Genomic DNA, 11222 nt, shown 5'->3' with positions numbered 1-11222 from the left:
TCATTGCCTTTATATATTTTTTTAAAATCCCATAACATATTTTTGTTTGTATGTCAATTTTTGCATTCCTCAATTCACTCTAATTATGTAGGATCTCATATATTCCACTTCCTTTCTAATTGTGACACAACAAACTCAATTTGTAACCTTGTTTTGTATTATTCAGAAACTTGAAAATATTTTGTAAAAAAGGTCTAGCTCACACATGGATCCAACTTTGCAGCCTATCATTAATTATCAATTACTTCATTCATTCAATCAATCAGTTACTTTGATTAAAATGGCTCCACTAAGGACACATGTCAACTTATAAAAGCTGCCTCAACTAGCATCTAAATATCTAAGTTTGTCCTTTTTGTTCTCATTTTTTATTAGTTTTGATCAGTTTTTTTCTTTCTTCTCAATTTAGTTTATTCTCTTCTCCCTTCTTCCAAAATCTTTCAGACAACACCTCAAAAAACCTCCTCTGGTCACCGACTCTAATGCGATTTTTGGCTTGTTAGGGCTGCAGCTTGAAAAAGTAAATCGATTAAAACGTTTCTCACATTCTATTATTCATTTCCCCCAAAAAAATTCCAGAAAATAGCACCTTGGCCAAATCCTAACTATCGAGTTATTGTCGTTGTCGGTCATAGTGAGAAGAATAATTTTTCTTCTTTCATTTTTCCTTTTCCTTTTCTAGAAAATCCCTTAAATCCTCGACATCTAGTCACCGGCTCTTATGCCCTCTTCTTTTCCTCCTTTTGCGATTTCCATCTTCTTCAACAAATCTAAAGGTAGTGTGATGGGTAAGCTTCTTTTTTTTCTTTTTCGTTTTTACCTTTGACAAAACTTAATTATTAGAAGTTTGTTTATCTTCTTCATTTGAAGAACAATTTCAGTTGCTAAGTTCTCTAGATTGCCCCTAATGTTTGTACCTTTCAGTTATATTCAAAGGTTTTTGTTGTTCTTCATTTTAGGAATCACAATCGCCAGGTGTGGGTACGTATTTTTTCTTTCCTTATTTTTGTTTTTGTGTTTGAGTCTGATGCATACACAATGTGTAGCTAACATTTTTGTTCCATTTCCATCTTCTCCTTCGCACAAATGCAACATTATGTTGTGGGTGAGTTTTCCTTAATTTTTCTCTTTGGGGTACTAGAGTATGTTGGCAGCAATGACTAGGCAAGTTAGGGCAGCCATGGTTAAGCAAGCTCTATGGGTTACCTTTGGGTACTACTCATGGATTTTAAATTTCTTCCACTTGAGGGGAAAATTACCATGTGGAAGAGACAAACACTTGACGAGGAGATTCTTAAAGTACAAGTGTGAGGTGAAGTCTCACATCGTATAGGAATTAGAAGGTTGAACACCATTTATTGTAATATTAAGATTTTGGAGTTAAAGTGTGATATCAAATTCATTTAAACTCTGATGTAACAAGATCCCAATAAAAACACAAAGGGTGTCAATATTAATAGACAATGTAATTCAGTTGAAAAATAGGTTTAAATGTGGTTTTGTCCTCATAAGTTTGCATTTTTTTTTTAAATTTTAGTGTCTCTAAGTTTTTTATTTATTTTCAGTTCCCATAAGTTTACATTTTTTTTTTCAGTTTTTGTGCATGGAATTTGTTTTGTTCATTTTTAGTTCATATAAGTTTGTAATTTTTCAATTTGGTCCCTCTAAGTTTGATTTTTTTTTCAATTTTAGTGTGAACTTACAAAGACTAAAAAAAGAAGAAATATTAAAATCTTAAAGGATTAAAATTGAAAAAAGCAAAAACTTACATACATAGCTAAAAATGAGCAAAAAAAAAAAAAACTTACATAAATCAAAATTAAAAACACACAAATTTACAGAAACCAAAGTTAAAAAACACCAACTTAAAAAAAAAGGGCAACAAAATATAAGGAACCAAAATCTCAGATTAAAATTTAAAGAACCAAACTGTAATTAAACATTTAAACCTAAAAAATGGAATATTTCAGAGGTTATGAATATCTGCTATGATCTTAATCTATAGTATGTGAAATATTTGTCAAACGTTTCCTTGGTCAGGTATCAATGGAAGGAAAAGAAACTGAGGGAATGTTGAAGATGACGACAGATAAGAGACAACAGAAGCGAAGCAGAAGTGACAGAGAAGAGGAAAGGGACAGGCTGAGTGAGTTGCCTGACTGTGTTGTGCTCCACATAATGGAATTTATGGACACAAAATATGCTGTACAAACTTGTGTCTTGTCTAAAAGATGGAAGGACCTTTGGAAGCGTCTAACTTATCTTGGATTCAATACAACCCTCTTTAACAATGTTGTCAAATTCAACAAATTAGTGTCTCGCGTTCTGTCTGGCCGAGATGGTTCAGTTTCCCTGCTCAATCTTGAATTCACGCGTCGCGGTATGGGAGCCCAAGCTCTTCAATAGGCTGATGAAATATGCTGTGCTGCACAATGTTCAGCAGTTTACAGTATCTCTAAATTTAAGCTTCAGACAGAGTTTCGAGTTTTGCCCCTACATCTTTTCCTGTGAGTCCTTGACATTTCTGAAGCTTTCATTTAATTCTTTTGACACCTCGATTGTAGCACTTCCAGGATCTCTGAACATGCCAGCATTAAAAAGCTTGCAACTTGAGGCTGTCTCTTTTACTGCAAGGGACAATGACTATGCTGAGCCGTTTTCTACCTGTAATGTGCTGAATACTTTGATACTTGATGGTTGTTCGTTGCATAAAGATGCAAAATTCCTCTCTATATCAAATTCTAGCCTCTCTAGTTTGACCATAAGTGGTAGCTTTGAAGGAGGAGCTTACAAAATTGCGCTTTCTACTCCAAACCTTAGTTCTCTCACAGTCACGGGTCATAATAATCACACAATCTCCTCCGCATGCAATCTTTCTTTCCTTGAAGAAGTAACCATTGACACCCTTGGTTATACACTTTTTCCGAATACAGACTTACTCATCATAAGCTGGCTGCAAGTTCTCACCAATGTAAAGATACTGAGGCTCTATTCGGGTACCCTTCTGACAATACTACGGGTTAGTTACTATGCTTTCTCCTCTTTACATCTTTTATTTTTTTCATAATGCTCATAAGATGGGTGTTCTTGTGTCAAATTTTTAGCCGATACTCAATCTTGCAATTAAGAATGTCAATTATAATATGCCTCCTATTCACTCTAATTGTGTAGGATATATCAAATCCTGTTTCGGTGAGTACTCAGCCTCCCTGCTTTGTTCAATTGAAGTCATTGATTTTGGAGAACCAACCATCTGCAGATATATCTTTTGAGCAACTAAAGAGAGCAGTGGAGTACCTACTTCAAAACTCTCCACAACGTAGAATTGATTAAATCTTCAGGTAGAGTTTTTTCCATATTATTCAGTTTTACTTATTTTATGCTTCTGTTTTTTCCATGATACAGTGAGACTCTCTTCCATCCATCTCATCGATGTTTTTTTTTTTTTTTTTATGAAACTACACTATGGGGAGCAATGTGTCTGAGACAAAAAATTTATTATTTTTTTGTTGGAGAATGCTGATGAGTAAAATATTCTGTTTACAACTGAATTGAGACTGCAACAGAAAACTAGTTTTTATTTGAGTTCTTTTCAAATGACAACAAATATCTTTTAGTGGCAATCAGTTTATGCTTGAAGTTTTTGCATGGTATGTATTACAACAGTCTGGATCATCCTTAAAGAACAAAACTACCGAAGAAAAAAGGACACATACTAGACTGAAGAATCTGAAGTGGTTTTGTTTGCTAGTGTTGTATGTTGCATTATGACTGTGAAACTTTAAATCATGAAATTGGATCGAATCCTTCTTTTCACATAAGGCTAAGATTTAGCTGTTATATTGTCATTCAATTTCACATCTGAAATTTCATAGAATTAGTTTCATGGTAGATCTAGATACAATCTTTTTGAAAAGCATTTTGGTAATTTCAAAATAGGAAGAGCTCAAAAGCATTTTTGAAAAGCCTTAAGCATGTATAGTACCTCTGCATTGCTGGCTAAAGTTCGGTCTTTCTGAGTTCTCAGATTGTAAGTTTGCAACATAAAATTCAATGCTTGTAACACCTATAATAGGATAGTCACAGGCCAATCATGAATGAGTGTGGTAGTGGCAGGGAAGAGAAATTAGACCCATAGAGGAAGAAGTGAGGAGTGGAACATGCTAATGTGGTTGAAGGAGAGAGAATATAACAGAAAATGACAGGTGGCAAGGGGAGAGAGGGAGGAGAGAGAAGGTTATCTAATGGGTGTAGTTGTGGTAATCGAATAAGGGGTATCAAAAAATTAGTATCAAATATCAATATTGGCTAGGCTGAGTGAAGTTCTGCCTCAGGAAAGGGGTTCTCTAATTTCTGTTATTGTTTGTTTTCTATCTTTCATCTTGTAAGGAGCTAGTCTCCAGCTATAAGCCATTACCCTATTTTTCTTTTTATATTTTCTTGGATTGCAACATTGTAAAAGAGGTTTATACCTCTGATATTGTTCCAATTCAGTATCAACATTACTTGAGTTTTACCGTTCCTATTTTGGCTCCTAACAGATAGCTTTCTGCCTTTCTCGTGTGTTATTGTTTTCAATTCCTTCTCCCCTGTTATTCCTATATTGTTTGCATGCTGTTATGTATCTTCCAGAAACTTCAACTTCACATATATTTTTTGTATATGTTACGTATAATCTGTGCAAGGCAATAATCTTGGCAACTTTTACTTTTTATGCATTTAGCGGATAAGATAAAGCCTAAGGAGATCTTTGTTTAGATGAGAAAGCCAGTAATTGTCACTCCAAAATATATGAAGACTAGTGGCAGGCATTGACAACACTACAATTAACTGATTAAGTGAACATATGTCTGAAACTTGTGTTTTGATTCACTCGCGCTAGTTCTTTGTAGCTTTAGAGATAGAAATCACTACAAGCAAAGCACTCTTAATTAGATGTTGCAAATTATGTTGAAACTTGAGCATGTGTTTGGCATAAATTTGCTAGGGACTTCCTTTATAACACCCCACTTTCTTGCTTCTAGTTTTTCCTTGCATACTTGGTGTAGTTCTATGGCCGCTAAGTCAAGTTGAATCATAAAATGATTTACTAGTGATGGCATGTCATTTTCTTAATTTGACCTACCGAATATTAACTTGAACATTTCTTGGTATAGGCTTACTCCTTATTGTAAATTGTTTTTGACTAAGTTTAACTCTTGCTTATTTAGGTTCCTTGTTCATACATTGTTGATCCAGGCCCTCAAAGGATCCTATGTGGCTCAATTTGGTGAGAGACTGTTTGTTGGCTTCCTGTATTACATGGCCTAGTACTGTGTAGGTTCTTAATGTCTTTAATAAGATTGTAGTTTTGACCTAAAACCAAGAAAATATTGTAGTAATGATGAGTAGCTGGAAACTTGGAACTGTTCCCTTAACTAAGGAAAATAACAGTTTGAGAATTCATCTCTACTATCGGTTTTCTTTTCATTTTTATTTTATTTCTAATCATATCCTTGACTAATTTGAGAGTTGAGGCCCTGAAACAGTCCTCAGCGTTCAGCCTTGACAATTGAACATAAACCCAAGTTTGTGAAGAATCACTCAAAAGATCTAGAGTCATTATGATTCTAGGGCCTGCACCTCCGAATGCTAAAAAAAAACCTAACTCATTTTCACATACCTTCACTATTGGGATTTGCGAGATAATATTTATGGAGAGAGAAAACATAATCGCACGAAGAAGTACAAAATGGAGGCCTCAATTCCTTTTTCTCTCTGATGTTTGGGAACCCTATCAGAGCAATTGGAGGAAAAACTTGAGGAATCTCAGGAAACCGTTAGAGATGTTGCTATTGTTGTCACAAAGCACACGTGAGCCCGCTTAGAGGTAAGAGATGAGTTTATCGCAATTGGGGTTAAAATGAACATGTGTAGAGAATTGGTTGATAAAATTGAATTGGTGATTATAAATACAATATTAATGTCCTGATGCGAATTGGTTGATAAAATTGAGTGTCATTGGTGTTTTCATTTTTACCTATGATTTGGATTAATTGATTTTGAAATGGTGATTCAAATTGGGATTATGAAATGGTGATTCAAATTGGAATTATGTGATAAATTGAACATGTGATAATTGATGAAATACATGTGTATTGAGTTGTAAGCTATGAACTGTACAATCACACAATTGTAAGACCCTTTAAGGGCAACAAGTATTGTGATGGGATCTACTGTGGGAACCCGATGAGTTAAAATAATTTTGAAAACAATTGAGTAGTTGTGTGTATAGCATAGTTCATAGGTAAAGTGTATATGATTCATGAGGTGTGATAACGTGTAAAATTGACATTATACCATTGTGATTGGGATCAAGTGTATGAGATAAATTGAGTATGTATGTGATTGAGATGTTGTGTGCATTGTGATGTTGTGTGCATTGAGTTATGAACTATGAATTGTACAATTGCACGACTATAAGACCTTTTAAGGGTGACAAATTAATGTTAAGACCCTTTAAGGGCGACGAGTTAATGCGTGACAAGTATTGTGATAGGAACCACTATGGGGACCCGAAGAGTTTAATCACAAGCACAATGAGATAAAACTATTTTGAGAACAATTGAAGAGTTGTGTGTTTTGTACAGTTCATAGATAGAATCTGTGTGCTAAAATATTTTCTGGGTTGGACCTGAATCAGGAGAGAGATGCCCTGACGGACTCTTCGGAGTTTAGGCCTTGGGAGTAAATACTGTTAGACAAGTGACCTCAAAAATTTTAATAAAGGGGGATTGAATTAAGATTTCGTTGACTATTCCTAATTGAAAAATTTCCCTTTCTTAGATATTCACTAGATTCAAGTATTTCTTTAATTGTAAGTTACTCGAATAAAAAAATAAGGAGAAGTAAACTTAAAGAAATATAAACACAACAGAAAGTAAAAGAGATTAAGGAAAGAGAGAATGCAAAACCAGATTTATACTGGTTTGGCCACAACCCGTGCCTACGTCCAGTCCTCAAGCAAATTCCACTTGAGCATTTTCACTAACCTTGTAAAATCCCTTTACAAGCAATGAACCACAAAGGACTTTCCTCCTTTGTGTTCAGTGTTTACACCAAGAAGCAAATTCCACTTCTTACAATGAACCCCAAAGGACCTTCTGTAGAAGCAATCTTCATGATGATGAATCAAGTTGATTCAAGAAGTTTTGATAATGTCAAAGATGATGACAAAAAGCCTAAAGAATGATTTCAAGATTAAGTCAACAAGTTCAAGATCAAGTTCAAGAGAAGTTTGATTTCAAGATTCAAGAAAAGATGAATTCAAGTTTCAAGAGAAGAAATCAAAAAGACTTCACAAGGGAAGTATTGAAAAGATTTTTCAAAAACCAAACATAGCACAATTTTGTTTTTCAAAAGAGTTTTCACAAAATTTTCTAAGTTACCAGAGTTTTTACTCTCTGGTAATCGATTACCAGTTTCCTGTAATCGATTACCAGTGGCAAAGTTTGTTTTCAAAAGCTTTTAACTGAATTTACAACGTTCCAATTGATTTTAAAATGGTGTAATCAATTACAAGATATTGGTAATCGATTACCAGTGTGTTTGAACGTTGAAATTCAAATTCAATTGTGAAGAGTCACATCCTTTCATAAAAAGTCTTGTGTAATTGATTACAAGGATTTGGTAATCGATTACCAATGACAAGTTTTGAATAAAAATCAAAAGATGTAACTCTTCAAATGGTTTTCAGGTTTTTCTAAAGGTTATAACTCTTCCAATGGTTTCCATTGACCAGACATAAAGAGTCTATAAAAGCAAGACCTTGATTTGCATTTTGATATCTGATTACAAACTTTTACATTTTTTACACAAAACCTTTGAACATCTTCTCCTTCTTCCTTTGCCAAAAGCTTTCTTAAGTTTTTTGGTTTTCCAAACCTTGAAAACAAAAGTGTGCTATTCATCTTTTTCTTTCTCTTCTACCTTTGCCAAAAAGAATTCGCCAAGGACTAACCGCTTGAATTCTTTTGTGTCTCCCTTCTCCCTATTCAAAGAATTCAAAACAACACAGTCTGAGAATTCTTTTGATTCTTCTCTTTCCCTAAAACAAAAGATTTCAAAGGACTAACCGCCTGAGAATTCTTTTGTTTCCCTTTCACAAAGTTTCAAAGGACTAATCGCCTGAGAACTTTGTCTTAACACATTGGAGGGTACATTCTTTGTAGTACAAGTAGAGGGTACATCTACTTAGGTTGTTGTAACTGAGAACAATAGAGGGTACATCTCTTGTGGATCAGTTCAAGTGGAGGGTACATTCCCTTGGTTGATACAAAGAGAACAAGGGAGGGTACATCCCTTGTGGATCTTTGCTTGTAAAGGATTTTACAAGGTTGAAAAGAAATCTTAAGGACTGCAGGTCGCTTGGGGACTGGATGTAGGCACGAGTTGTTGCCAAACCAGTATAAAACTCTTGTGTTTGTCTTCTTCTTCCCTACACTCTTTAATTTCCGTTGTGCACTTTAATTATCGCTTTTACTTTTGGTTAAGTTTCTTTTCTATTCTTTACTTTCTTAACAACACAGTAAAAGGCTAAGAAGGATTAGATTTTTAATTAGTAAAGGTTCATTAATAATTAATTCAACCCCCCCCCCCCTTCTTAATTATTCTGAGGCCTCTTGATCCAACAAGTGGTATCAGAGCAGGTATCTTGTAGAAAGTCTAACCACTTCAAGATTCATGGCCTCTTCAAATTCTTTGATTCCTGAAGGAAATTCCATCTATAGGCCACCTATCTTCAATGGTGAGGGTTACCATTATTGGAAAACCCATATGCAGATTTTCATTGAAGCCATAGATTTAAACATTTGGGAAGCAATAGAAATAGGACCTTACATACCCACAGTAGTAGATGCTAGTAATAGCACCACAACACAAAAACCTAGAGACAAGTGGACAGAAGAAGATAGGAGGAGAATCCAGTATGATCTTAAAGCCAAAAACATTATTACTTCAGCCCTAGGAATAGATGAGTATTTTAGAGTGTCAAACTGCACAAATGCAAAGGAGATGTGGGATACTCTCCAACTTACACATGAAGGAACCACTGATGTAAAAAGATCTAGAGTCAATACCCTTACACATGAATATGAATTTTTTAGGATGAACCCTAATGAAAACATCCATAGCATGCAGAAAAGATTTACACATATAGTCAACCATCTTGCCTCTTTAGGAAAAATCTTCCCTAATGAAGATTTAATCAATAAAGTTTTAAGATGCTTAAGTAGGGAATGGTAGCCCAAGGTAACTGCTATTTCTGAAAGTAAAGATCTTTCCTTTATGTCTCTTGCTACTTTGTTTGGAAAATTGCAGGAACATGAGATGGAACTCCAACGTCTTAATCAGAATGAAGAAACTGACAAAAAGAAAAGAAGTATAGCACTTAAAGCCTCTTCATCAATGCAAGAAGAAAATGAAGAAGATGAAGAAGACTTCTCACTCTTTGTGAAGAAGTTTCAAAAATTTGTCAAGAAGAGAAGAATCGAGAGGCGTCAAAACTTCAACAATGGAAGAAAATCTCAAGAAGACTCTCAAATTCTTAGATGCTACAAATGCAATCAACTTGGTCACATCAAAGCAAATTGTCCCTCAAATGAGGAATGGCCTGAGAAAAGTGATAAGAAAAGATATGAAGAAAGAAGAACCAAGAAGGCCTACATTGCATGGGATGACAATGACTCATCCGATGGTTCAGAGAAGGAGATCAACCTTCTAACCAAAGACTATGAAAGCGATGAGAACATCTCTCAAGAAAATTGAGCACAAAAGTAAAAAGTATGACTTCCATCTTTGAAGATTTTGATACTTTAATCATGAAAAAGGTAACATCAAAACCATTCTCTTTTAAAATTTATCTTGGTTAAAATTTTCCTTTCAATTAATTCGATTATGATGACTAACAAATTTTTATTTGTTTGTCTTGATTGATTGAAATTGTGAGTATGTGTTTTTATGTTCTTATTTGAGTTATTTTTCTTTCTCAAGGCATGAAGTCTCTTTTTTAAATATTTTGATTATGTCTATGATTATTATTCTTCAATACTTTTGTTGATTATTTTGATATAATTACATGTCTACATGATTTTTTTATGATTATGCATGATTTTGAATGTGATATGTAAATTACTTGATACTTGATTAAAGTTCTTTCATAAAGTATTTTCAAAATTTAATGTTATATATTCATTTAAAAGAATTATATATTTATATCCATTCAAATCTCTTTTCCCTTAAAAGTCATTCAACTTTTAGTTTTGGCTGAAATGCTCTCTGGTAATCGATTACAACAATAGTGTAATCGATTAGCAAATACTGTAATCGATCACAACACGTCCCTGCCCCTATATATTCAGATTTCAAAATCTGAAAACTGCAACTCCTCATTTTTTCGAAAACCCTCATTCCCAATTCTTCCTTTGGCCATATCTCACTCATTTCTTGTCCAAATCACTCCCCACAAAGCCCAAACTTCATCTTTTTTCATTCTCTTTCATTTAAACCAATTGAAATGTCAAATAACTCCTTCAAATGGCGGAACCATCAAAGAAGCGAAAGGGTTCTTCGAGTCGAAGCCAACGACATTCCGAGACTCAGGAAACGCAGATTCCTTCCTCCATTTCCTTTTCCTCATTGTTCTCATCAGAAGAACAACGAATATGGTACACAAATCTTTTCTCTTCTCGTTCCATTATTGATCCAAAATTCATTGACATGGATTTCTTTTCCAATGAGAGTTTTGAATGCATTCAGGCATTTGAAAACTCCAATCTCATTCCTTTCATGTCTTTAAAATTGCCTGTTTACACTGAATTGGTTAAAGACTTCTATTCTAACCTAGAAATTCAAGAAGGCACTTTGATTTCTGAAGTTTATGGGATTAAAATGGTCATTGACCAATCCCTATTCTAAGGTACACTAAAGCTGTACCAATTATCCAGTTATCCAGTTATCCATTAAAATGGTTAAAGACTTGACCCAATTATCCAGTAAAGCTGTACCATTTGAAGGTACACTAAATGATGATTGGAAATTTGATTTCTATGTGCATGAGGCCCGCCGGTTGGTTTGCACCAACCAAGCGGATATGACCGGAAGGCTTCTTCCCGATTCATTGGCTTTTGAGAGCCACATCCTTCATTATCTCATTGTGCAAATCTTACTTCCAAGATCTTCAAACC

General features: G+C 34.4%; 1 protein-coding gene across 2 annotated transcripts; it reads left to right on the top strand.

The window, feature by feature from the left end:
* The first annotated feature begins 390 nt into the window (after nucleotides 1-390).
* Nucleotides 391-5390, top strand: LOC102666618 (uncharacterized). 2 transcript variants are annotated; one of them, XM_006587275.4, is made up of 4 exons: nucleotides 391-788; nucleotides 2041-3019; nucleotides 3172-3341; nucleotides 5211-5390. In XM_006587275.4, the coding sequence occupies exons 2-3, from the start codon at nucleotides 2339-2341 to the stop codon at nucleotides 3331-3333; spliced, it is 843 nt and encodes a 280-aa protein (XP_006587338.1). In that variant the 5' UTR covers nucleotides 391-788; nucleotides 2041-2338; the 3' UTR covers nucleotides 3334-3341; nucleotides 5211-5390. The 2 variants fall into 2 exon arrangements, with proteins under 2 accessions (XP_006587338.1, XP_040860780.1); XM_041004846.1 differs by having other exon boundaries at nucleotides 391-1343.
* Nucleotides 5391-11222: the final 5832 nt, after the last annotated feature.

Source organism: Glycine max, chromosome 9 (assembly GCF_000004515.6).
Source record: "Glycine max cultivar Williams 82 chromosome 9, Glycine_max_v4.0, whole genome shotgun sequence".
Classification (NCBI taxonomy): domain Eukaryota; kingdom Viridiplantae; phylum Streptophyta; class Magnoliopsida; order Fabales; family Fabaceae; genus Glycine; species Glycine max.
The sequence above is the reverse complement of the archived record's forward strand: the minus strand, read 5'-3'. Positions and strand labels throughout refer to the sequence as shown.